The 25,267-nt window shown below is 36.4% G+C and overlaps 6 protein-coding genes across 6 annotated transcripts; 3 read left to right on the top strand and 3 right to left on the bottom strand.

Moving 5' to 3' along the window:
* Positions 1 to 14,078: 14,078 nt before the first annotated feature.
* C7974DRAFT_391776 (beta-lactamase) lies at positions 14,079 to 15,512 on the bottom strand. The gene has a single exon (XM_046141615.1). The coding sequence runs from the start codon at positions 15,354 to 15,356 to the stop codon at positions 14,190 to 14,192; it is 1,167 nt and encodes a 388-aa protein (XP_045997684.1). The 5' UTR covers positions 15,357 to 15,512; the 3' UTR covers positions 14,079 to 14,189.
* A 194-nt stretch (positions 15,513 to 15,706) lies between these two features.
* C7974DRAFT_462663 (fungal-specific transcription factor domain-containing protein) lies at positions 15,707 to 17,995 on the top strand (the record flags this gene model as incomplete). Its single annotated transcript, XM_046146212.1, has 5 exons — positions 15,707 to 15,769; positions 15,829 to 16,310; positions 16,358 to 16,819; positions 16,865 to 17,794; positions 17,837 to 17,995. The coding sequence occupies exons 2-5, from the start codon at positions 15,870 to 15,872 to the stop codon at positions 17,993 to 17,995; spliced, it is 1,992 nt and encodes a 663-aa protein (XP_045997683.1). The 5' UTR covers positions 15,707 to 15,769; positions 15,829 to 15,869.
* Positions 17,996 to 18,082: 87 nt separating this feature from the next.
* On the bottom strand, positions 18,083 to 19,987 carry C7974DRAFT_162168 (major facilitator superfamily domain-containing protein). Its single transcript, XM_046135972.1, has 5 exons — positions 19,525 to 19,987; positions 19,356 to 19,462; positions 19,130 to 19,304; positions 18,667 to 19,075; positions 18,083 to 18,605 (listed from the first exon to the last, which is right to left on the bottom strand). The coding sequence occupies exons 1-5, from the start codon at positions 19,745 to 19,747 to the stop codon at positions 18,170 to 18,172; spliced, it is 1,350 nt and encodes a 449-aa protein (XP_045997682.1). The 5' UTR covers positions 19,748 to 19,987; the 3' UTR covers positions 18,083 to 18,169.
* Positions 19,988 to 20,281: 294 nt separating this feature from the next.
* Positions 20,282 to 22,098, top strand: C7974DRAFT_391769 (aldehyde dehydrogenase). The gene is made up of 4 exons (XM_046141614.1): positions 20,282 to 20,489; positions 20,549 to 20,618; positions 20,673 to 21,106; positions 21,161 to 22,098. The coding sequence occupies exons 1-4, from the start codon at positions 20,289 to 20,291 to the stop codon at positions 22,055 to 22,057; spliced, it is 1,602 nt and encodes a 533-aa protein (XP_045997681.1). The 5' UTR covers positions 20,282 to 20,288; the 3' UTR covers positions 22,058 to 22,098.
* A 506-nt stretch (positions 22,099 to 22,604) lies between these two features.
* Positions 22,605 to 23,468, top strand: C7974DRAFT_162144 (uncharacterized protein). Its single transcript, XM_046135971.1, has one exon. It carries the CDS (start codon positions 22,645 to 22,647, stop codon positions 23,152 to 23,154), a length of 510 nt encoding a protein of 169 aa, XP_045997680.1. The 5' UTR covers positions 22,605 to 22,644; the 3' UTR covers positions 23,155 to 23,468.
* On the bottom strand, positions 23,469 to 25,241 carry C7974DRAFT_162143 (uncharacterized protein). Its single transcript, XM_046135970.1, has one exon. The coding sequence runs from the start codon at positions 25,152 to 25,154 to the stop codon at positions 23,784 to 23,786; it is 1,371 nt and encodes a 456-aa protein (XP_045997679.1). The 5' UTR covers positions 25,155 to 25,241; the 3' UTR covers positions 23,469 to 23,783.
* Between the last annotated feature and the right edge of the window lie 26 nt (positions 25,242 to 25,267).

Below are 25,267 nucleotides of genomic sequence, written 5' to 3'. Positions count from 1 at the left end.
TAATAGTTTTCCTACTATCTATATTATAATATAATAGGCTACCTTTATTACTCTTGCTAGTAGCCTTTATATATTTTTCTTATATTTTATAGTAGATACTCTAATAACCTAGTTCTAGATAAGAGAGTAGCTATTAGAACTTATATACCTAAGGCATAGGAGAGTATAAGGTATTATAGAAAGAAGTATTAAATAATAATAGATAGGTAGCTATAGGTTATATTAGTAGACTATAGACTATTTACTACTAAGTAGAAATAGAGTAGAGTGCCTTAAGTATATATACTAGGCCCTACTACCTATAGGCTACCTATATCTTAGCCTATAGGGCTAATAACAAGTAGGTAGAGTACTAGTAGGTAGAGTGCTATTGTCTAGTAAGTTAGCTTTATTGCTTATCTACTACTCTAATAATTCTATAAATATCTTAACTTTGCTCTTATCTTCTATAATAACATCTATAGTAGCTATAGATCTATTTAATCTCTTTAATATATACTAATATGCCTATAATATATATAATAGTGCCTATACTTAATTAACTCTAACTTAAGAATAAATATATAAATTATAATATAGACTAGATTTATTCTTAAATAGAATATTAATAGTATAGTAGATAAACTAGGTAGTATGCTATAGGTACTTCTAAGTAGTCTAATCTATATTAAAAGAGTAAATTAATACTAATAATAATTCTTTAAGAAACTTCTCTACTATATTAAGAGTTAAGCCTATTATATAACCTATTATTATTAATAAATCTAACTTAACTATATTAAAAGTTAGAAAGATTTATTACCTAATATTATTCTAAAAAGCTAACTTCTTATTACTAAAGTAATATAATAAACCTATACAAGATTGCGCTACCTTATAATTCTTTTTAATAGCTCTACTATTAGATATCTTTATAGATAAATATAGGTTATCTAGTATTAGCTTACTAATATTAATTAGGCAAGTTAGGTAGATATTTATTAAGGTTATACTTTAAGCAAAGCTTATAAGCACTATTTAATTAGTTCTTAGAGATAAATACTATTAGGGAAACTAAAGAAGGGGTTTATACTAAGGAGTATAGATATAATCTATCTATCTTAAGTATAGAGGTAATAATAAGTAGTATAGAGTAGACTATCTAGCTTAAAGGCTAGGTTAAGATCTAATATTATAGATTAATACTTAGGTTAAATATAAACTATAAGGGTTATGTTCCTATATACTATATACTTAAAATATTCTATAGTTATTCTAATATTCTATAATATACTAATATTAGGACATATTAGAATATTATAGAATTATTAGAATAATATATAATATATTCTATTATAGTATTCTACTAAGACTTTAGAATAGAAGGGGTTATATTATTATTAATTCTAAATGCTAAGCTTCTTAAAGACTTTTAGGTTATCCCTAAGTATTATTAATCCTTCTATCTTTTATCTTCTATTATGCCCCTTCTAAGGTTTATAATACTATTCTTCTCTTTTAACTTTTATATCTTTATAAACTAACTCTATAGTTTCTAGAAGTACTATATACTATTATTCTATTAGTAACTATATTAATTATATTAGTTAACTAGTAATAGTATTCTGCTAATATTATATAAAAAAGTGTTTAGAGTATTAGATATTATTATTAAAGAAAAAGTATAGGAATTGCTATTATATTAGTAGATAGAGGTATATTATAGTAGAAGTTCTAATTCTAAATTTTAACAAGATTAATTAGGAGTTAAGCTGTCTAAAGTAGCAAGAGGTAGAAGTAGATAAGGCTAAATCTACTACTCTCTAAGCTATTCTAGCTGCGCATATAAAGAAAGATTATATTTAAAAATAAAGAAAATTATTATAGTATTATAAGAAATAGTAGGTAGATAAGATAAGGTAGTATATTAATAATATTAAGGCTCTTAAGGCTGTTAAGGGTATTAACTATAATATAGCTTAGCTAGAGGAAGGCCTAATGCCTAGTTCTCTAGCTCTTAGCTAGAGTACCTTTATACTATCTATTCTAGAGAGTAATCTAGATTTTACTTTTAAAAGTACTAGAATAGGAGCTATTAGTAGTTTATAAGGTTTATAACTAGTTCCTATATATTTTCTAAGTTTAGGTATCCTAACTACTTAACTAGAAATTCTTTGCTTAGTCTAGTTTCTTAATATTTTATTATTTTTTTAACTTTCTATTTATTATTACTATTACTCTAGTAATAGAAGTCTTTCTAGATTAGTATATTAGTATTAGCTAGTTCTAATAGGGAGATATAGAATATAGAGTATATTTTTATATCTTTTTATAGCTTAAGTTAATAGTTAAGTAGGCTAATTTTCTCTAAAATAAAAAATAGTCTAACTTTAACTTTATCTAGTTTCTTTATTAGTCTTCTTATATATAGGTTTTTTATAAGAAAGTATACTTTATCCCCTTTCTTTAGTAGAGGTGCTATTTTTCTTTTCTTATTAATATAAGAGATTACTTATAACTAAGCTTTATTAATATTCTTTAGTAATTTCTAATATACTTCCTTTAGCTTCTATACTAAGGATATTACTAATTCTATTTAGATATTATTATTAAGACTTTATATAAAGAGATTTAGGTATCTTTTATAGTTTATAAGAAATAGCGTTATACCTATTACCTCTAATAGCTTATTATTATTTATAATTTATACTATAAGTAAGAGTAAAACCTAGTTATTCTACTGCTAGTTATAGTAGATATAGAGGTATATTTCTATTATCTAGTTTACTTGTTCTATCTATCTATCTATCTATAGATAATAGGCTATAGAAAGTTTCTTCTTTATTTTTATTACTACTAGAAATATTATCTAGAAATTTAAAGTAAAGAGCTTATCTCTATTACTAATAATTAATTTAAGAATACTATAGTATTAAATAATTCTATCTAGGAATACTTAAGTAAGTTACTCTATAGTATAGCTATATTAGAAAGATATAAACTTAGTAGCTTTTATAAATCTATCTACTACTATAAATATTAAGTTATAATTATAGTCTATTATAGAGTTCTTAGAGATTAGTAGTTATATAATAAAATCTATTATAATATTTATCTATAGTATAGTTAGTAGTTCTATTACCTATATTTCTTTATACTTAGTATATATACTATATTTATTCTACTAGTAGTTAATATATTCTTTAATATATTTAGTAACCTTATCTTTTATATTTAGGAACTTATAATATTATCTAATAAGTTCTATTATTCTTATAATTCTAGAATAACTATATAGTAGATTATTATAATAATTATATATAATTCCTTCTTAAAGGTTATCTAGTACTTAACTTAGTATATAGTATTCCTATAATATATGCATAATATTATTAAGCTATTATAATAGTCTAAGGGATCTATCTTAGTTAATCCTAAGTATAGCTGCTTTATTAATTATCTTCTTACCTACTAGGTTATATTATTAGCTAAGTATATCTACTCTGCTATTATCTTTGCCTAGGGTATATAGGATCTTAAACTTATACTAGCCTAGTATTTCTAACTATCTAACTTATCTTTAGTTTAGGACCTTAGTAGTAGTAAAGTATACTAAACTCTTATAATATATATAGATTATAAGGTCTAAATAACTTTCTATATATACTTACTAATATTCTAGAGATAATATAATTACTAAGAGTTTCTTATTATATATATTATAGCATTCTTCTAGTTCTAAGAAGTTATATAAGTAATAAGTAATTAGGTGCTATTATCTATCTTTTTCTTATATAATATATACTCCTAATACTAAATCTAAGGCATCTATTTCTATCTAAAGTAGCTTATTACTCTTAAATATAATTAGTATTAGGGGGTTAATATATACCTATTATAATAACTTAAATATATTATTCTATTCTTTTCCCTATAAGAAAGATATATCCTTCTATATAAGCTTTATAAGTAGTAAGGCCTTCTTTAAGTAATCTTTAATAAATTATTTATTAAAGTTAATAAACCTAAGAAATTCTTAAATCCCTTTAACTATTATTAGGGTAGGCTAATTCTTTACTATATTAATCTTAGTATTGCTTATCTTAACTCTATATTATCCTATAATAAACTCTAGTAACTTAACTTTCTCCTTATACTATTTATACTTCTTAGGTTTTAGTTAGAGGTCTACTTATTTTAAGCATTCTAGTACTTCTATAATATATTATATATACTCTTCTAGTATCTTAGAGTATACTAGGATATTATCTAGATATGCTACTACTATTCTATTAAAGTATGCCTTAAAGATATTATTAATTAATTCCTAGTATATAGCTAGTGCATTTATTAGACTAAATAGTATAACTAGGTACTTGTATAGTCTATATCTTATTTTAAATACTATATTCTATTCTTTACCTTTCTTTATATAGATAAAGTTATATACTTCTCTTAATCTAATATAGTAAAGTACTAAGCTCCTTATAGTTAATTCTATAACTCTAATATATTAGATAATAGGTATTAATTCTTAATAGTAATATTATTAAGCTTTCTAAAGTTAATGCAAGGTTATAGCTTGCTATCTTTCTTTAGTATAAAGAGAATAGGGTACCCTATAGATAATTCTAATCTTCTAATAAATCTCTTCTAAAAGTTCTCCTTAATATACTTATATAGTATACTAAGTTTCTTTTCTAATAACTAGTATAGTAGCCTAAAAGTTAGTTACTTTCCTTTTTAAAGCTTAATCTTATAATTCTAGAGTTTATACTTAGGTAAGGCTTTTACTATAAGCTCTTCTTAAAATATCTATATATATTATTAATATATATCTAGAATACTAGGAGTTATATATTTCTCTTTAACTACTACTTTATAAGGCTAGAGCTAGTTACTCTCTATATAGTTAACTACTCTATCTTAGTATATCTTAGTTAAAGTAATATTACTAATTATCTTCTTATCTACTAGTTATGTTATAGTCTGCGCAGGTTTTAACTATATTATACTATATTTATAGTGCTTTAGTAAAAGCTTCTTAAGTGCCTAATCTATCTATAGGTTATACTTTTATAACTAGGGAATTCCTAATATAATATTATAAGTAGCTATTCTAAAAGTATCTAGGGTTATTTTCTTATAGTATTCTTAGATAGTTATTAGAATAGATAATACCTTATAGATTATTTCTAATTCCTTAGGTATAGGTTTTCTATTAGCTACTTATAGTAGGTAGAGTTCTATCTTCTAAGTAAGGTATAGTCTAGCTAGCTATATTACTTATAAAGAGATATAGTTAAACTATAATCTATAGTCTAATAGTACCTATATCTATACTTCTCCTAATTTAATAGAGAGTATAACTAGGTAATTAGTACTAATATTATTAATAGATTAATCTCTAGTATATATTATTTATACTAGTCTAAAAAAGACTTATTCTTACTATCTAATACTTCTTTATATTTAAGGAATTCTTACTACTTCTTAGCCTCTTTATAGCCCTTATAGTTATTATATAGGTATTATTACTAATATAGGTTTAAGTAGTAATTATTAATTAATAACTATTTATAATATATATATACTAAGTATTTTTCTCTTTTAAGAAGTAGTATTATTATTACTTATCCTATAAGTAAACTTTATATATATTAACTCTATATTTATACTATTTATTATAGTAGTATTATTTTATACTAGAGAACTATTTATTATTTATTTTATTATTATAGTATACTATATATAAGTCTATGCTATAGGCTATCTATAAAAGGGTATAGTAGAGGAGGTTTCTTATATCTATTAGGTACTAAGGTATTATTCTTTATTATATAGGCATTTGCCTAATATTGGGTTTATCCTATACTAGAATATCTTTACTAGCGTGTTATAGTATCTTAATAGTTATATAGTTATTTTATTAATAGTCTATAAACTATTTATTATACTATTCTTTAGGTTTCTTTAGGAGTTTATAGATAGATACTAATATATTCTTATAGTTCTTATAAATTTATAGGTTTAATATAACTATAGCCTATATCTTACTATTATTATATCTTTATAGTAACTTCTATAATTAAATATAAGCTACTATAGGTTTATTATCTATAATATTAAGTATATTATTATTTAGTATATAGCATCCTATACTTTCTTTATTATTATATGCTATATATTTATTACTAATATATTATACTATATTAGCCTAGTGCTTAGCTTTAAGTTATTAGTCTAGAACCTAGAGTATCTAGTTATAATATTCTTAATATTTAGCAGATCTATATTATTTAGTAGTATAAACTTCTTCTAACTATTAGTATAGTATAGGTATAATACTTTAGATATTTTATTAGTCCTTATTAGGTTTAATATACTTATTATCTATTCTAGATTCTATCTCTAGGTCTTTTATAAGATATTCTATATTATTAGTAATTATTTCCTAATTACTAGTATTAGTAAACCTAACTTTGCTAGATAATATATTAAGCTATTATATAACCTTATTCTTGCTATAATAGTCTCTAGTAAAGTAGCCTACTTTGCTATAGCTATAATAAGTTACTAGTAGCTTATTAGTTCTAAAACTACTCTTATTCTTAATATTCTACTACTTAGGTTCTTTATTAATATTAGAAAGGTCTATAGCCTTAGTGCTATAGTATCCTATATTAGTTCTAGTATAGACTTATTATAATATATTAGACTAGTAGTATCTACTATATTATCCTTATTAGAGGTTATTTTTCTATTAGTTCCTAAAGGCATATAGTATAGAATTAGTAGCCTATGCTTAGGAGTTATCTTATAATTCTAATTATAGCTTATATAGTTTAATATTAATATTAATTATAGTATTAACTAATATATTAAAAGTATTAGTGCTAGCACTAGTGCGCATTAGCTTCTTCTTAATCTTTAGCTTAAGTCCTTGCCTAAATATAGTTAAAAGTATAGTATTATCCTAGTTAGTATATATAGTAAGTTATTAGAACTCTATAGTATAGTTAGTAGCTAACTTAGTTTATATAATATATTAGATCTTGCGTCTTATACTAGAGACTTTATTAAATATGCTAAATATAGGTTTAATTTATTCCTTAAAAGTATTAAAGTCCTTTATCTAGATATCTACTTTATCTAGGGCCTTATCTACGTTATACTATTATATAAAGGGTTTAATTAATTTAAATACTATGCTATATATATAACTACTTATAAGTATAACCCTTTTAATTTCTTTAATATATTTACCTTAGAATAAGAAGAATAAGTTCTACTATATAAGCTAATTATTAAGCTTATTATATTTACTATAGTAAAGATTAGGTTTATTAACTATAATATTACCTATATAGGTAGCACTATTATTAGTTATATCTATATTATTAGATATTAAGCTAGGGGTAGCTTAGTTTCCTAAGGTAGTAGATATCTTAAGAGTATTTAAAATATTAAGGTTATACTTTAAGTAAAGCTTATAAGCACTATTTAATTAGTTTTTAGGGATAAATACTATTAGAGAAACTAAAGAGGTCTTACACTAAGTAGTATAGATATAATCTATCTATCTTAAGGATAAGAGGTAATAATAAGTAGTATAGAGTAAACTATCTAGCTTAAAGGTTAGGTTAAGATCTAATATTATAGATTAATACTTAGGTTAAATATAAACTATAAGAGTTATATTTCTACTTGCTATATACTATAGAGAGTATAGTAGCTTACTAGGCTTAAAATAAGCTATATAAGCTAGGCTTACTAAGCTTAATATAAGCTATATAAGCTCTATATAAGACCTACTTTAGCTTAACTACTAAAGAGTAAGCTTATTATATAACTTATAATAAAACTATGCTATATAGAATAGCTTATATAATATTATACTAAGTATATTAGTATTTACTAGGTATTAGTATCTAGTTAGTTATAAAAGGGTAATTATAATACTAATCTACTCTTATATCTTCTTTTACTTCTCTTAGGTTAGGTATCTAAACTTTCTAGCTACTAACTAGCTATAGATATCTTACTAATACTCCTTTATACTCTCTAGCTTTCTAAATATCTAGTAGTAATAATTAGAGTTAACTTAATATATTAATTTATTCTTATATATAGATAATAGATAGATAGGCTTAATAACCTAGCTAGGTACCCTAAGCTTACTAGTATACTAGATTAAACTAGCCTAGTTACCTACTTCCTCTACTATAGCTTTAGCTTACTTATACTAGGTAAAGTATATATACTATATATAGCTTTTAATCTAGCTAGATAAAATACTATATCTATATACTTTATATATAGCTAATATATACTTAACTATATACTTAAAATACTTACTTATAATACTACTCTCTACTATAATAACTATTTAATAATAGTATATAGGTAAATAACTATCTAGATATAGCTATATTTAACTATAGACTATATACTATCTATAGCGCTATTAATATATCTTTCTATCTATATATTTAATATACCTATATATATAGGTATTATTAAGTAAGTAGGCTTATATTTAGGTAATCTATTAGATAGACTATAAGTTCTATCTATTATAGGATAATACTTATCTTAAATATAAAAGAAAATTATATAGATTATATAACCTTATCTAATTAAGCTCCTACTATAGCTTAAGTAGCTCTATATTAGTAAATTAGCCTCTATAGGTCTAAGCCTTCTATATAGCTCTAGGTGCTTAATTTATAGTTATATAATTAAGCTACCTAATTATAGTTAGATGCTTAATTCTATAATAATAGGTAATATTAGTAATTACTAGTTATAATCTTAGAACACCTCTAAACCTAATTATATAGATTATTATAATCTTATAAATCTTACTCTAACCTTAAATATAAAACTCTAATAATATTAACTATATAAGCTATAGATCTAAAAATTAGTATTAATATATAGACTAACTTTCTAATAAATCTCTCTAAATTTAGAAGCAACCTAATAGTAGGAACCTAACTAGTCTAATATCTTAAAGTTAACTAGAGTAAGCTCTCTATACTAAAAAAAAACGCACTAAAATATATAGATTATAGTACTAGCATAACTAGAGTTAGAGCTAATTCTAAGTAAGGCTCTAGAATAGAGTTTATCTAGTAAGTAATCTACTTATAATATATATACTAGGTTAATAGAAAACTTTTTTTAGTAGAATACTTTTCTTAAAACTTTTTTTTATTATACTCTACTTTAGCCTATATTAGCCTATTCTAGGCCTATCGAAGGTAAAGTAAACTATAATATTACTTAGAAACTACTATTATATTATTTTTATATATTTATATATTATGCCTTATCTTACTATATATTCTTTACTATTATTAGGATAGTTTACCTCTACTAGCGCATACTCTTTTCTTAAGCTTCTTTCTATTACTATATGCCTTAAACTCTTTTAGAGTAGTTAAGTACTATATCTTTTTAACTATTATACTTTCTTCTATCTTAATTTGCTTTCTTTTATATAATTTGCGCTCTATTATAGCTACTAGAGCTTCTTAAAGCTTATTATATTCTTTGTTTATTTATATAAGCTAGTATACTACCTTTACTTCTTCTTTTATATAGTATTCTAGTGCGCTATATAGTAAATTTAGTAAAATACCTTACTACCTCTTATACTTATCTAAAATTAGCGTTTATTATAACTTAAATTTAATTAGGTTTTTAGAAGTTTAAAACTACTAGAGTTTATTATTAGTAGGTAGTTATAGTAATAGAGTGTATAGCTATATATAAAAGGTTAATATAACCTATTCTAGATTAAAGAGAACTAGTCTAGCGCCTTAGAACTCTCTCTAGATATTACTAGAGGTTATTATTATATTATATACTGCTTTAAAGTATACTAGAAATAACTACTTATTTATATAATTAATCTAGTTATATAAGAGCTTATTTACCTAATACCTATACTTCTACTTTAAAGAGATAAAATAACCTATATTAAGTAGCTATAAAAGGTATAATAAGTATATAGGTATTATAAAAGTAATAATCTTATTATTTTTATAGTATTAGAGAAATACTACTAACTAGTAGCTCTTATAACTATTTATAAGTAGTAAATAGTAAGTTCTAAGAGTCTACTTCTTAGTATACCTATTAAAGTACTTTAACTAATTAAAACTAAGCTTATTGTTAGTTTAGCTATTTATAAAGACTCTAATAACTTAGTCTAAAGATAGATCTTTATTTTTATACTAGTTAGAGAAGTAAGTCTTGCCTTTAAAGATAATAAAAGGTAGAATAGCCTACCTAGTAGTATTTATACTAGAAATTAATATAGCCTACTTTTTATTGCCTAGCTAGACCTGCTTTGCTTATTCTAGCTCTTTTATATCTATAATAACTACTCTAGAGCTAATCTAACTTATTATAAAGCTAGTCTTATTAAAGTTATATATATTTTTATCTATAATACTATACTTAGCTTTAATATTAGCTATAAGGCTAAACTAGCTCTATATTATCTTAGAATTCTTATAGAGAGCTCTCTTATAGTTATACTTCTAATTAAACTTTACTTTTAGCCTTAGTTAACACTTAATAAACTTTTTAGGCTAGTTCTAGCTAATAGGGGCTATTCTATACTCTTATTATAGTAAATTAGTTATATTAGCTATATCTTATAAGTAAGAAGGTTCTTCTTGCTATATAAGGTAAAGAATGTAATTAATAATTACTCTCTCTATATACTTATCTAGATACTATTAGCTAGGTATAGAATTAGCTCTTAAGGGCTATTTAGCATATTATCTACTTAAGGTACTTTAGTATATATTATAGATAGCTGCAGCATATTATAAGAAGAGATTTACGTCTTATTTAAGAGCTTAAAGCATAAGCTAGATTTAATACTTATTTAATATATCTAACTAGCGTTATTAGAGAGGTATAAAGATAGAAGGGTATTTTAGTATAGTCTTAGCAAAAGTATTCTACTAGAGAAGGCGTTCTATAAACCTAGTATATATATTATAAGTTAGAATATATCTAATATTAAATAATTAGATTAGAACCTGCATTATAGTAAAGGAGCTTCCTATAGGTACTAATATTAAAATTAAGGCTTTAGCATATCTATAGAACTTCTATTTTAAAATTTTAGATAACTATAGTAAATAGGTTCTATATCTTATATAATTCTACTTCTATATCTTATAAGTTACTTCTAAATTAGTTTTTAATACTCTTAAATAGTAATAGTATATTTAAGATTTTAAAGTATCTAAAAAGCCTATTAGGATAGATTTAAATTATAAATTATAGCTAGAAGCTAAATATAATTATATAACATGTTTAAAAGTATAGATAGTAATAATTATTTTATATTTAGTATAGAAGTTAATTAGCTAATATAGTATAAGATAATAATAGATAGTCTAACTAGAATAAACTTAGATATACACTAATTATAGCTAGAGTTATACTTACGCTAGAAGGTATCTTCTTTTACTAACAAGATCTTTCTTTTCTAGATAATTAAGTAAAGTTCTGCAATAATAGAGTATATACTTATCTTTTATCTCCTTACCTTTAGAGATTAAGGGACTTAGCTTAAGTAGGAACACCTACTAGCAATCTAATAGAGTAGGTAGCATTGCTATCCTATAATAGCTTCTTAATTTTACTTAAGTCTAGAAACCTACTTTTATCTACTAGGTAAAATTAGCCTACTTATTAATATTATAATTTTGCACTATAGGTACTTTATATCTATTATAGGTATTTTATATTAGCTTTAGTCTAAATATTCTTAGATATAAAGCATAGATAATAGCTAATAAAATATAGCTATATATATTAATATTTATATTTACTTAAAGATATAAAGATATAGTATTCCTAAACTATTATATCTAATCTTATATTTCTTATAATAAGAGTTCTTCTTATTCTTGCCTATCTAGAGCTGCCTTCTCTAATCTATAGCTTGTACTAAGTTATATATAATAAATTAAAGTAATAAGGCTATAAGACCTAGACCTTAGATCTCTATTATATAAAATAGAAACTATATATTAATTAGGAGGACTTTGCTAATCTACTAATAGATGCCTAGTTTTAGATTACTATAGTCTCTTCTTTAACCTTTACTTTAGACAGCCTAATAGAAGATATAAAGATAGAGCAAGCTAAAATTCTATAGGCAGATATAATTATCTTTATCTTCCCTCTCTAGTAGTTTAACTTCTTAGCAATTCTTAAGGGCTAGATTAATTAGGTCTTTATAGGCAGCTTTATATATAATATAAGAGAACTTAATAATAAGGAGTAGACTAGTAAGGGAGGTATAAAAGGGAAGCAGGTAATATTAGTTATAATATTAGGGGGCTAGGAATTAGCCTATACTACTTGCAGCTTCTAAGGCCTAATAGATAATATCCTATTCCCTATCTACTATAGAGTACTATATTATCTAGGATTCTAGGTGCTACCTCTAATTATAGTGTTTTAAGCAGATTAAATTAACTTAGCAGAATTTAATATTCTTGCTACTAAGGTGCGCAAAAGAATGCGCAATCTAAGCAGCATAGCACCTATTCTATATTAGACTCCTAAAGGTAGTAACTACGCAATTCTAGAAATAATGTTGCAAGATAGCCTTAAGCGCAATAGCACTATTAGTTTTGCACTCTATCTTAAATAATTATAGTAGGACAAGATATATACCCTTAAGATCTATAGAAGAATAGCTAAAGCAATATACAACTTAGTTATGCATTAAAACAATAGCATAGAGGCCAAGTGGCATAAATAACTCCCTTTTAATATAATCAGAAATGGCATTAGCTTTGTAACGCCCGTGTAGCTCAATCGCAGCCCTTGAGAGTGCAAGTTAAAGCCCCAATGTAAGTGATTCACACGCACCCGTCGATGGTTGATACACAAAGTGATACAGCCATGGTAATAGTTTCTGGAATCATGCCTACTACATTTGCGCCAATGTATACAGTCCTGAGCCAAGGTTAAGCTTCTTGCGCAAACTCGAAATCATGCAGACACTCAAGAAATGTGCCTTGCTCGATACCAAATCTTTGGAGATCGGGAGGGTATGCTCAAGCCCAACCGAGTAATTTTGTTCCAGGCCGGCGTTGCGGGATGATCACTGGATAGGGCAGTCTTATGGAAGCCTCATCCTGACCCTCCACCTCATTCTCTCACGTTGTGGTGACATCACGGACCAGGTCAGAGACTGCAATTTGGACACCAACCCCGCGCTCAGATTCAGAGGCTTCGTACTCTGGAGGAATCGATGCTTCATCCAAAGTCCAGGTGCGCTCACCATCCGCAGTCTCACCACCTGATTCGATAAGATCGACTAGTTTCCCCACGTTTGCATTGGAGTTTTCTGCTCGTCAGCAAGCCCTGCCTTGCGATCTTTGTGATCATAGTACTTTTCGCCAGTAAGGTCAATGCCAGTAAGGTCAATGCCAGTAAGGTCAATGCCAGTAGAAAGGCCTTTATTGATTGTTCCCAGGATTTTCGCAATGACCATGGTAGCCGTTGGCCGTGTCGATACGTAGCACAATAGTACAAAATGAAAGAGAGCAGTGCTTAGGCTGGGAAGAGAGCAGAGAATTGTTTGGTCGAGAATGCGAACGCAGGACCGTTATTTTTGTCTGTGGAAGGATACACGGCCGAGGTACAGAGGCCGAAGCAGTGGCTGAGAGTGAGGCATAGCCACCACCACTGTGTACCAGGTAGAGATCTGCTTAAGGATTGGCCAAGAATTACGCAATGTTCAACAAAAAGCTTAAATTGAATCTTACCAGCATCGTGGCTATGCAGACCGCCGATCAGGCTTCCGCAGCAGAGTGCTCATTTTCTAGGGTCCTGCGTGGATGGTTGAGTAATGACGTTAGAATGCTGATTATTGGCTCGAAGCAACGCTATACGATGACGGCGATGTCATCTCACCTCCAGCACACAATTGCTGTGTCTAGGAGCAACACCGCCCTGTTCTTGCTAGTGTTCTAGGTACTACATGAGGGTGCGGGTAAATTGGTGGGCGTTGCCCGTCCTCACCTGAGCGTGCGTTCGCGCCTGGCCGCACTGCACGTGCAACGCAAACATAGGTGTGTGAAGACATTCGTTATGTATGAAGAATCAACAAGCGAAACACTGAAATACAGCTTTCCACTCTCCCGTCTTGTGTAGCTTTATTACATATCTAGCGGTAGCTCTATCGCAACTCCTAAGGCCGCATACACAGCCTGAACATATGCCTTGGTCCGAGTTCCGCCAAGAAGAGTTGCGTCCATCTTGTTCATTACATATGTCACTGTCAGTTTCCGGTCTAGGTCCATGATCACTACACTCCCGCCCCAACCGCCCCATGTGCAGATTCGACCCTCGGGCAACCACTCCATGATGGTACCATTTCCTGTCAACGCGAAACCGATGCCCCATTTGATGTTCTGGTTGACGACGAGGTCTCGTCCGTTCTGCTGCTCCTGGAAGATAAGGTCGATGGTAGCAGGGGAGAGGAATTGTCGTCCGCCAACGGTGCCTCCAAGTGAAATAGTCGACATGATGCGTCCAACGCCCGCGGCGTTAGAATGTCCGTTCGACGCTGCGAGCTCCGCAGACCGCCAGAGGGGCTTGTTGGCTTCGGTCGCGTCCATGGCCGGGTTTCCTAAGGAACTGGAAGGATGGGTGTAGTCAATCTCCGTGTCTGGCAAGTGCCATGGAGGTGGGGCGCTAAGGGTGGCAACGCGGCTCGAGTCTGCTTGCTTGACGCCGTACTGGAAGTCTGCGTCCAGTGGTTGCGCGAGCTCTTCCTGAACAAATTGCCCAAAGGGTTTGCCTGTCACACGGGATACGAGGGCCCCGATCAGAGGACCCATGGTGATCCCGTGATATCCAGATGCGCTGCCTGGCTTGAACATGGGCGCCTGCTGTTCAAGCATCTTTACCGCCTCGTCCAAATTGCATATATCTTGTACCGAAACCTTTCGCGCCCAGCCACATAGGCCAGACGAATGACTCAGTAGATGCCTAACTTCGACATCTTCTTTTCCGTTCACGCCAAACTCAGGCCAGTATCTTGCGACCTTTTCGAATGGGTCCAGAAGGCCCTTCTCGATGCAGATAAGTGCTGCAAGACTTACAACAGTCTTTGAAGTTGACCAGACGTTGACAATAGTGTCTTCCCGCCATTCGCGCGTGCGAGTGTCATCTATGTATCCACCCCAGATATTAACAACTTCCTTGCCGTCAAGATTGACAAAGATAGAACCGCCGATGTCGTTGCCCTCTGCGATGCTTGCCGCCAGGAGCGCTGGCACTGCCTTGAAGCGGTCTTCAAACGAGCCGTATACGCTTGCCATTGTGTTGATATAATATGCGTCCTAGTATTTGGTGTCTCGAATAACTTAAAGATGCCCGTAAACATGAATTTCATGGCTTTTTGTAAGTACCAAAACATCCTATGTTGCGAAAGGCCCGAATGTTTTGGCACAAACATCCCTCAGATTGGTGAAAATTGCACAAGACTTGCACATGCGGTAAGCGGACAGCTTTGTGGTCGCTGGTTGTGATTCGCTAATGCTAGTCGCGGAACATGGTTCGTAGGTTGTCTAGGCAAAACATCGGCCCGTTGTTAGTGCTTATCAAGCTTAGCTTAGTAATATCCAACTGGTGATCAAAGTGCAACTTGTCCCCAGTTCCGAACTTACGCAGCGCGTGCTCGGTAGAACAATGCTTCTTTCTGCCCATATGATGTAGTGGAAGCGTATAGTAGGTCGGTGTTCGGTAGCTAATAGAAGGCCGTCGAGTACATTCACGTTAACATGTTGATAGATAACGTCAGCTGCCCCAGTCACGTGGGACAATTGTCTATCATGGCCGACGCTCAGGACACAGCCAGCACTTTGCCTGCTCCAACGATGGGAAAGCAAAGAAGGCTTCACCGATCCTGTTTACTATGTCATCAACGGAAGATCCGATGCGACAAAAAGTCACCGTGTAAGAACTGTAGCCGCGCCGACGTCTTGTGTTACTATCCGGCGCCGGAACAAATTGTTCGCAGGCCACAGAAGAGGACCATTGCTGATGTCTCGGCGCGTCTCGTCCGGCTTGAAAGAACTATCAGTGCCCTTACCAATGGTCCCGCGGCTACACAAGTTATTTCTACTCCTCGTCCGCCTACTGCCGACGAAGTCAACTCCAGTGACCCTAGCGTTTCTTCTGTGGTTGGCGTATCAAGTGAAGAAAGACTCGTTCAAGGTGACTCTTCAAGCCGCTATTTCAACGATGCTCTCCTTTCTCAAGTCATGGAAGAGGTTTGTTCAATCTATTTGTTAATCACCTCTCCTGACATGTATCACAGGAGCAAGAAATCAAGCTCTTGATCGAGAACCAGCATGCCGGAAGTGACTCCCACTACTCCGCTTGCCTGGAAATTGATCCGCTTCTATCCGCCTTCCATAGACCATCTCTGGGGAGCGGTTACAATCATCCGTCTCGACCATGTGCTGTACAACTATGGCAAGCTTTTGTCAATAATGTTGACCCGCTCTTCAAGATCCTCCATATCCCATCGACCCAGGGCATTATCTACGGCGCAATCAACAATCCTGTTCATGTTAACCCCAGAGTTAGTGCTCTTCAATTCGCCATATACTTTGCCGGAGTGGCGAGCTTGGATTCAGATCATGTAACGCATCTCCTCGGGCAGGCCAAAAACACCGCTTTAAACACCTTCAAGCAGGGACTGGAGCATTCGCTCGCTGCCGCAGATTTCTTAGACACCCCGACATTAATGACATTGCAGGCGATAACTTTGTACCTGGTAAGCAGGGCGGTAGTCCAATAATGCATGGCTAATCCCTTGTAGTTTTGTTCTCGCTCATCCCGTGGAGGTCGAGCTATCTGGGCCTTGAATGGACTTGTTACCCGGTCAGCTCAGTCCATTGGTCTTCACCGTGATGGCACGAACTTCAAGCTTCCGCCCTTTGAATGCGAGATGCGGCGACGCCTATGGTGGCTGATTGTTACCAACGACTCCCGAGTAACTGAAGATCACGGCCTAAAGATCTACACACCCGACAGCGCAATCGATGTTGCATTCCCCTCAAATGTTGACGACGGCGAACTCTATCCGACCATGGAACGCCCTCCGATTGTAAAACCGGGATGGACTGATATGTCATTTACTCTAATGGTAATCGAAGCACACAACGTTCTCCGAAAACTATCTCTGAGCACCTCACTCACTAGCAGCCATCCTACTGAATTGGCCCGGCAACAAGCGTTCCAAACGCTCAGAACACAATTTGATATGGAGTACTTGCAATATTGCGATCAGAATATTCCAATTCAACGCATGGCATATCTGATTGGTAAGCTGCTTCCTAGCAAGCTTGATTTTGTTACCCGCCAGATATGGCTACGACACCACACCCCAACGCTTGCAACAATTTCTACTCCGACAGAAGCGACAGAGACATTTCAAAAAGCGGAAAAAGATTTCCTTCACGCCTGCAAAATTCTAGAGATTAGCGAACAATTTCGAACCGATGACATGCTTCAAGGATTTCAATGGAACACACAGAGTTATCCTCAGTATCATGTGCTGATGTTCATTTTTCGATACTTGTGTGTCTCGCCTGAGGGTCCTGATACGGACAAGGCGTGGATGTTAGCAAATGCTTGCTTTGCGAGTGCAATCCCTGACGAGGGGGGCGGGAATTGGACCGTTTTACGCAGATTGAGAGAGAAAGCAATGAAACTCAGAGTTGCTGTATTAGGGAGAGGAAAGGGAGAGGTTGTCGTCAATAGAGAGAATGTCGGGGGAACTGATATGCAGGAAAGCTTTGATATGGAGGCAGCAACTACAGTTGATGTTGGTGGAGCAAGTGGTGCTTACGGAGGACAATTTCTTTCAAGCATGGACTGGAGTATGGACGCATTCGATCATATGTACTGGGACTCGATGATTGACGATGTCGATGTGGGAAGCTTTTGACTCGTCAGCTTTTGGCTCCTCGACATGACCCCTAGAATACGGTTTCTATGTTTTCAAGCATTACGATGGTTTCACAATTTCTATCGACAAAACTACATCAAATGAAGATAATTACATAGAATGAAAGAAAACTTCTGCGGGCATTGGTGCGGTGGAGTGATGGTTTTGCTAGTATCAGAAGAAGACGTTAAACTTCCAACCAACTTTATAGACCCTGGCTGCAAATACAAACACCGTGCCAGCAATACAAAAAACACCAGAGAAGACTTTGACTCCTGTCCAAATACCATTCTCCTGGTCTAGAATAGCACCGGCAATGGGGGATGTCGTCAAGGCTCCAATACTGTTGACGAAGAACACCAGCCCGGTCCTGAAACCGATCTCCTTCATTGGAGAGATTTGTGCCACCAGACCTGCGATTAGGGAGACATAGGCGCCAGAGAAGAATCCATATAGGACGGCGTATGCAATACGCGCAGCATCGTTGTCTCGTCCAATTGGAAGCCACAAGGCTAAAGTACTTATGCCTGTAGCGGACGCGGCTAGGGTAAATACGTTGTATTTGCCTATGCGGTCGGCTAAAACTCCAGTGAGTAGACGGCCAAATAGACTGTGCGCAAATCCATCATTAGCTAATGCTTCCAAACGAGGACCGGTATTGGAGGACAGACCTAGCAGCGTTGAAAATAGCAACGAGGTATCGCGCCAGATCTGGGCTCATCCCATTGGCAGCAGCTTCCACTGCAAGATAGTTGATAGGAATAAACATCCCAAATGTGAACAAACACAGTCCAGTATTGAGAGCTAGAAATTCTGGCTCGTGGAACGGGGCGGCAAGTTGTTCCTTGGTTATGCGCTGCATATTAGGAGGAAATCGAGACTTGACAGTCAACATGGCGAGAATGAGCAGAGCGAGAATCAGAAAGGCAGAAACACGCATCGTCCATCCATAACCCAGAGAAGGGATAAGACGACTAGTCATGATGGGAAAGACAATGCCGCCGATGCTAGATCCAGTGGAAAGAATGCCGTAGGCTATGCCGCGTTTCTTATCGAACCAGGTGACGATGGCATTCAATGCTTTAGTGGGGTCAGAAATCATGAATCTCATAAGATTATTCCCCAGATACGTACCTGGCTGGAATATGAGTGACACGCCAATGGCACTGCAGACGCCTTGCGAGAGCATGATTTGATAGTACTCTGTTGAGATGGATGCCATCATCAATCCGAAAACGTGGAGGAAGGTACCAGCGATTATAAGGTATCGTGGCCCATAACGGTCGTATAATCTGCCAACAACTGGACCCTAAACCACTGTCAGAGTCCTGCAGATAGTCCACATGGCGTGCATACTTACCATGGCGAACATGAAGAAGACTTGCAAGGAGGGGATCCAGGATATGGTTCCGGGCGAGTATTGTGGCAGAAGCTCTGTTGAATAATACTGTTGAAAAGTACCAATACCTAAAGGGAGCCACCATTTCAGTTTTCGGAAGATATTGTGCAAAACGCTGAAGTGCACGTACTGTTGATCCATCCAAAACTGCAGAATGAGGTGCACCAAGCACCAAAAACGACCATCCACGCGACCATTCCGCCATCGGGAGCCTCATTCGAAGTCCATGCTGAGGTAGAACCAGGATTGGCCTTCTCGTCGGGCTTGTCTGTCGGCGGGATCTGATTGATTTCTGGAGGTGTTGGTCTGTCTGACTCTGGAATGCTAGCGATGCTAGTCTTGTAACTGGACATGCTGAAATGAAAGAAATGTCGAGCGGAGAGTTTTGGGTGAACACAAGACGATTAAGGCACGAGGCGCGTGGCTGAAGTTCTTGATGAGACTGTAGCTCTTGAGAGGTTCCTAGGTAAGTAAACTCCGCTTGCGATTTCGTCGGAAGCTTTACCATAGTCGAAAAAAAAGTTCGCCTTGTATTGCTCCATTTCCATTTCGGCTCGGCGCAAGATGATGTTGACAGGAAAACAGATCGTGCGGCGCGGCCAATCAGGTGAATCCATCGTGACTCGGCGGATGTGCACTCCTTCGGCGCGGCGAATGTTGCATCGCCGGGTGAGGACTTGTTAGAGCACAGACCAGAACCTGATTTGCAATCTGGTGCTGCACGTGCCGTCGACGGAGCTTGGTATAGCGGGCTGCGTCGCTTGGCCCCGCAATTTTCGCTTGGAATTGACTTGTTGACTGTTCATTGGCTATAATGCCACTGCTGTTCGGTATGTGTAGGATCACCGATTGCCGAACACGGACATCTCTAGAGATCTCGTCCGTGAAGCATGGATGAAGCTGCAGCATCTTAACAAAGCAGACGACCCCACAGGTATAATACGCCCTCCATGCCACAGTAACATCTTTCCAACTACACCATCACTTCTACAATTTACAGAGCCCACCCAAAACAACGAACAAGACATGTCAGCTATGCAGAAACAGGCCTGGTCGAAGGAAGAAATCGAAACGCGATTGTTCATCAATGGCAATGTGAGGCCTCCGGGTTGGAGTTTTACGAACGTTCTACTAACAAGTTCGTGATGCACCAGTTCGTTAAAGCTTCAGGAGGTGAAACCTTCGAGCTCAAATCTCCATCGACTATGGATGTTGTTGCCGAAGGTGGGTTGTTGCTCCAGATACTCCAACTGTATGCCTATAACTAGTGTCTTGCAGTTGCCGAAGCCAGTGTGGAAGACACCAACGCCGCTGTCGCAGCAGCGAAGGCTGCACAGCCAAGCTGGGCCGCCCTTTCTCCTGAACAGCGTGGCGCCTACATGAAGAAGTTGGCCGGCTTGATCAGGGAAGCTCATACCGAACTTGCTTATCTTGAGGCCATCTCAATGGGAAGGCCGGTCCGGACCTACTGGGACTCTTGGGTCGCCGCATCCAACTTCGAACATTTTGCTGAGGCAGGTTACCTTGTTCAGGGAACTTCTAGTCTGAATACCCCAGGATATGTGAACGTGTCATTGAAACAGCCATTTGGCGTTGTTGCTGCCATCATTCCTTGGAACTTGCCAATTTTCTTTCTCTCCTCCAAGCTCGCTCCTGCACTAGCAGCAGGCAATACAGTTGTGTTGAAAAGCAGTGAGAAAGCGCCTTTAACGGTAAGTTGGCTTGACAAAATTGCGATCGTTCTTGGCGCTAATTTCGGAGAATAGTCCGCGAAGGTGGCAACCTTGATCGAACGAGCTGGGTTTCCCCCAGGTGTAATCAATGTGCTCTCTGGACACGGTCATATTTCAGGATCCTGTCTCTCGTCCCATATCGACGTGCGTGCTCTGTCATTCACTGGATCGACCCGGACTGGCCGCATGATTCAGATTGCAGCTGCCCAATCCAACTTAAAAAACGTCATGCTTGAGCTTGGAGGGAAATCCCCTGCAATCGTTTTCGACGACTCAGACATTGACTTGGCTGCCGCAGAAACCAAGAACAGCATCCAATGGAACAGCGGACAATCATGCATGGCGAATTCCCGAATCTACGTCCAAGACACCGTAGCGGACCGTTTCATCTCTGTCTTCAAAAAGAACTTCGAAGCAATCACAATTGGTGATCCAACCAACAATGCGACCGACCATGGACCTATGGCCGACGAGGTGCAATTCAAAATTGTTCGTAGCTACATTGATTCGGGTAGGCAGTCAGGAGAACTTGTCACTGGTGGCGGCAGTCCCGACGGCGCACAAGGCTTCGTGATCCAGCCTACAATCTTTAAGAACGTCCCAGAGGATGCAAAAATACTGAAAGAAGAGATTTTTGGTCCCGTCGTCATCATTAATACCTTCAGCACTGAAGAGGAAATTATGAAGAAGGCCAACGAGACGGAGTACGGATTGTATGCTGCAGTCTACACGAAAAGCCTTGATCGTGCTATGCGCTTCGCAAAGGGCCTGGAAGCAGGAACAGTGGCAATCAACTGTACCTCTCCCACAGTCGCTCATGACATGCCGTTTGGTGGGTGGAAAACCAGTGGCGTAGGCAGGGAGGGATACACCAGCAGCATTAACAACTTCCTTGAAACCAAAACGGTTTTGATGAAGATTTCTACGTAGGTCTAGAGGTTAATTTATTCTCCCTTTTCTTGACTCTCACTGTAATCTGGATCATATCCAAGGCAAACTCTTGACTCTTTGAAGGCTACATGGAGGCCCTTTATAAACTACAGACAACAGCAGAGCTTTACAGCGAGCAGCACTAGAGAGAAACTAAAGGCAGTGATGCCGATAGTATTGTAGCTAGTAGCTGGTACATTAGCTGTACATTAACACCTGTGTGAACAAAACACTCACGGCCGTAAAGTCGATTGGCTAAGGAGTTTATCAACACGGAAATCTAGTTTACAGTGCTCCATAAACAGAGATACTGCAATTCCGTTATTTAACAACTTTGGGATTCGATCTTGAAAGATTGCGCTTCCCACTGGCAGTAAGATACATATGGGGTTTCATAAGGCCGCCAATAGACGAGGGACGGTTCCGCTTTAGACGCACTTAGGCCGCTTTTCGCTTAGGTCAAGGTGGGAATTTCTCGGATCCTCGTTCATTGGCTGATGGGTCTGACTAGCAGGACAACCTTTTAGCTTTGCCTACCTGGTACCTTCTTCCATCTCGCAGGTACACCACTCCATCATCAACACATCATGCCACCATCAGGCGCTGCTTACAACGTCGATTGGGTGTGGTCCTTCGACTCTATGACACATGTGGCAACCGACCGCGACTGGTTCACAACATTTACCCCTCTCGCCTCCCAGGTCACCAGCACGCATAACAACACCACATACACCGTAGAAGGCATAGGTTCGGTCGAGATAGAAGTGCGCAGGATCGTTGGTAACGCTGCAAAACGAAACGTCGGCCCTAAAAACTCCAAGATTGTACTCCGCAATGTGCTATACGTTCCGAACTTCATTTGCAACGTGATGGGCAATCCCGTGCGAGAGGATTACGACATCTCTATCGGGGCCGAACGGTGGATTATGGACAAGAAAACTGGCCGCGGAATCGGTATGTTAGACAAGAACCCGGCGGGGCTGGTGAAAATCCTCTTGAAAGGGCAGGCGAAGGGAGAAACGGGCCTGGTGGGGAATGTGCCAGAGAGAATCACTGTTGAGTATTTGGACGAAGCGATTCAGAAGTGTAAAGTCTAGAAGGACGCCTGGGAAATCCTGAGGGCAGCACGGTACTCCTGGCTGCCGTGTCTCGGCTGGTCAACGGGATCTTCCACCAACTGGTTGTGGGAGAGAACGTTCTACTGCGTCAAGGACAGGTAAATATGCGAACCGTGCAGTTGGTAAACCTAGTCTTCGTGGGCAGGCTTTACCGTCTGCTATCAACACTGCCGTGTATACTTGCTGGGTACATTGACCACATCTCTGTGTGCTTTGTCACCGGCGTCACAAACTCAGAGTTTCTTTGCAACAGCTTTCGTTGGCACGTTCTTCTCCACCGACCCTCCTTTCATCTCGTAGAGACTTGCTACAACACCAATCCTTTCCCCGTCATTTTTTCAACATGCCCGGCATGAATCATCGGCCGGGGTTGAGAAAAAGTGTGCGAACATCTCAAGCCGCAATGCGAAAAATACGAGAGATATTTGCTGCATCGCCGATACAAGACCTCGCATGTCATTCTGTCAATATGGGCTATCGTGCGAGAACAGCATGATAAGATACAACACTGGACATGGAAGCATCGACGCTAGATCAGGTATGACGAGCAGAGGATGAAGACATGATGACCCGGTTAGAAGGATTTGCTGCCCAAACGTACGTACTTATCACCCAATTGCAGCCTGACCAGCTACCCGACGCCCTCGTACAAACACGTGCGCCATATTTCTATCATCTCCTGTGAGCATGAACTTCTCGAATTGCGTCCGTAATGTGTCAGAAGGCTCAACCGGTGTCATAGCTGACTTCAGGCCTGAAGTTGTCGTTATCCACACCGCATCGAAATCTTTTCCAACCTTGAAGTTGCCGATTTGGTCTTCAAGACACATGACCCTGGCACCTCCCATCGTAGCGAGATAGAAAGCCTCTTCGAGTAAGAGTGCTTTGTCCTTTCCGCCCGAAAGCACTTCCTGGGCGTTGGATGCGATCAATGTCTGCCGTATAACAGCCAACATCTGTGAAGCCCATCCCCCACCGCTATCTGTACCTAGTCCGACCTTGAGACCCCGCCGTAGGAAATCTCGTATCGGGGCAACCATGAAGCCACCTCCTACGGTCATGTTGGCAATCGGACAATGAGCAATACCACACTGCAGCTTTTTGATCCGCTCCTTCTCGTGTTCCGTCATGATTGTGCAGTGTGCAAGAATACTGCGCTGGTTCAAAAGGCCGAAGCTTTCATAGAGATCCGCTTCGCTTCCGTTAAACTCGGGGAACAGATCTTTTGTAGCAATGATTTCTTGCTTTGCCTCATTGAAGTGCGTTTGCATCGGGAGCATTTCATCTGCTATCAACAGATCTCCGAGGCCACGTAGTAGCTCTGGAGAACATGAGATTGCAAATCTTGGGGTCACGACGGGAGTGACCAATGCGGACGAGCCTTCAATTCTACCACATCCCGGTAGTCCGCGAATATGCTGTATGCACTCCTCTGTCTCCCGAATCGAGGTCTCAGCGTCTGGCTCGCGGATGTAGTCGGGTGCGTTACGATCCATATTGCATTTACCGATGAAAGCACGCTGACCTTTACGGTGACAAACATCAGCCAGGAGGCAAGTTGCCTCAGCGTGCCGCGAGCTGTAGTACGACGCCGTAGTAATTCCATGTCGGAGGAAGTCTGCGACTGTGTCCTCATAGATGCTGGCTGCGTACGCAGGATCGGCAAACCGGGCCTCGACGGGAAAGGTAACCTGGTCCAGCCAGTCGAGAATGTGTAAGCCTTGGCCGCGTCCTCGCATCGGCCACTGAGGGGCGTGATTATGAGTGTCAACAAATCCTGGGATTAAGAATTCGCCGACCGGCAGATGATGAGTGACAGCATCTAGTGGGGTAGTAATTCGATGGACTTCCTCGCTGGATTTGTAAAAAGCAACTATGCGACCGTCTGTGACAATGATTGTCGCGTCGTCAAGTACTTCAAGTGTCGATTGATCTGTTGGATGTACGACGGCCCCCTGGAAGATCGTTGTTGTGCCCATACCCAGCTGATAATGATATTACTGTTTCGAGGCGTCATAAACCTTCTAGTGGAGATGATGTCGTTCGCAGCTCCAGGATGGATTCTGTCAGTAAAGGAGGAGACCGACCGGAC

This window comes from Boeremia exigua (genome assembly GCF_020726555.1).
Source record: "Boeremia exigua strain MPI-SDFR-AT-0100 chromosome Unknown C7974scaffold_5, whole genome shotgun sequence".
Taxonomy (NCBI): domain Eukaryota; kingdom Fungi; phylum Ascomycota; class Dothideomycetes; order Pleosporales; family Didymellaceae; genus Boeremia; species Boeremia exigua.
The sequence above is the reverse complement of the archived record's forward strand: the minus strand, read 5'-3'. Positions and strand labels throughout refer to the sequence as shown.

What these genes read in the sequence shown, in the direction of transcription:
- C7974DRAFT_391776 (XM_046141615.1), bottom strand. Translation starts at nt 15,356, where the DNA reads ATGGCAAGCGTATACGGCTCGTTTGAAGACCGCTTCAAGGCAGTGCCA.
- C7974DRAFT_162168 (XM_046135972.1), bottom strand. Translation starts at nt 19,747, where the DNA reads ATGTCCAGTTACAAGACTAGCATCGCTAGCATTCCAGAGTCAGACAGA. An exon ending in GTCACTCATATTCCAGCCAG is followed by an intron (nt 19,076 to 19,129) that starts GTACGTATCTGG and finishes ACCCCACTAAAG; the next exon opens with CATTGAATGCCATCGTCACC. An exon ending in GCTATTTTCAACGCTGCTAG is followed by an intron (nt 18,606 to 18,666) that starts GTCTGTCCTCCA and finishes ATTTGCGCACAG; the next exon opens with TCTATTTGGCCGTCTACTCA.
- C7974DRAFT_391769 (XM_046141614.1), top strand. Translation starts at nt 20,289, where the DNA reads ATGAAGCTGCAGCATCTTAACAAAGCAGACGACCCCACAGGTATAATA. An exon ending in TATGGATGTTGTTGCCGAAG is followed by an intron (nt 20,619 to 20,672) that starts GTGGGTTGTTGC and finishes AGTGTCTTGCAG; the next exon opens with TTGCCGAAGCCAGTGTGGAA. An exon ending in GTGAGAAAGCGCCTTTAACG is followed by an intron (nt 21,107 to 21,160) that starts GTAAGTTGGCTT and finishes TTCGGAGAATAG; the next exon opens with TCCGCGAAGGTGGCAACCTT.
- C7974DRAFT_162144 (XM_046135971.1), top strand. Translation starts at nt 22,645, where the DNA reads ATGCCACCATCAGGCGCTGCTTACAACGTCGATTGGGTGTGGTCCTTC.
- C7974DRAFT_162143 (XM_046135970.1), bottom strand. Translation starts at nt 25,154, where the DNA reads ATGGGCACAACAACGATCTTCCAGGGGGCCGTCGTACATCCAACAGAT.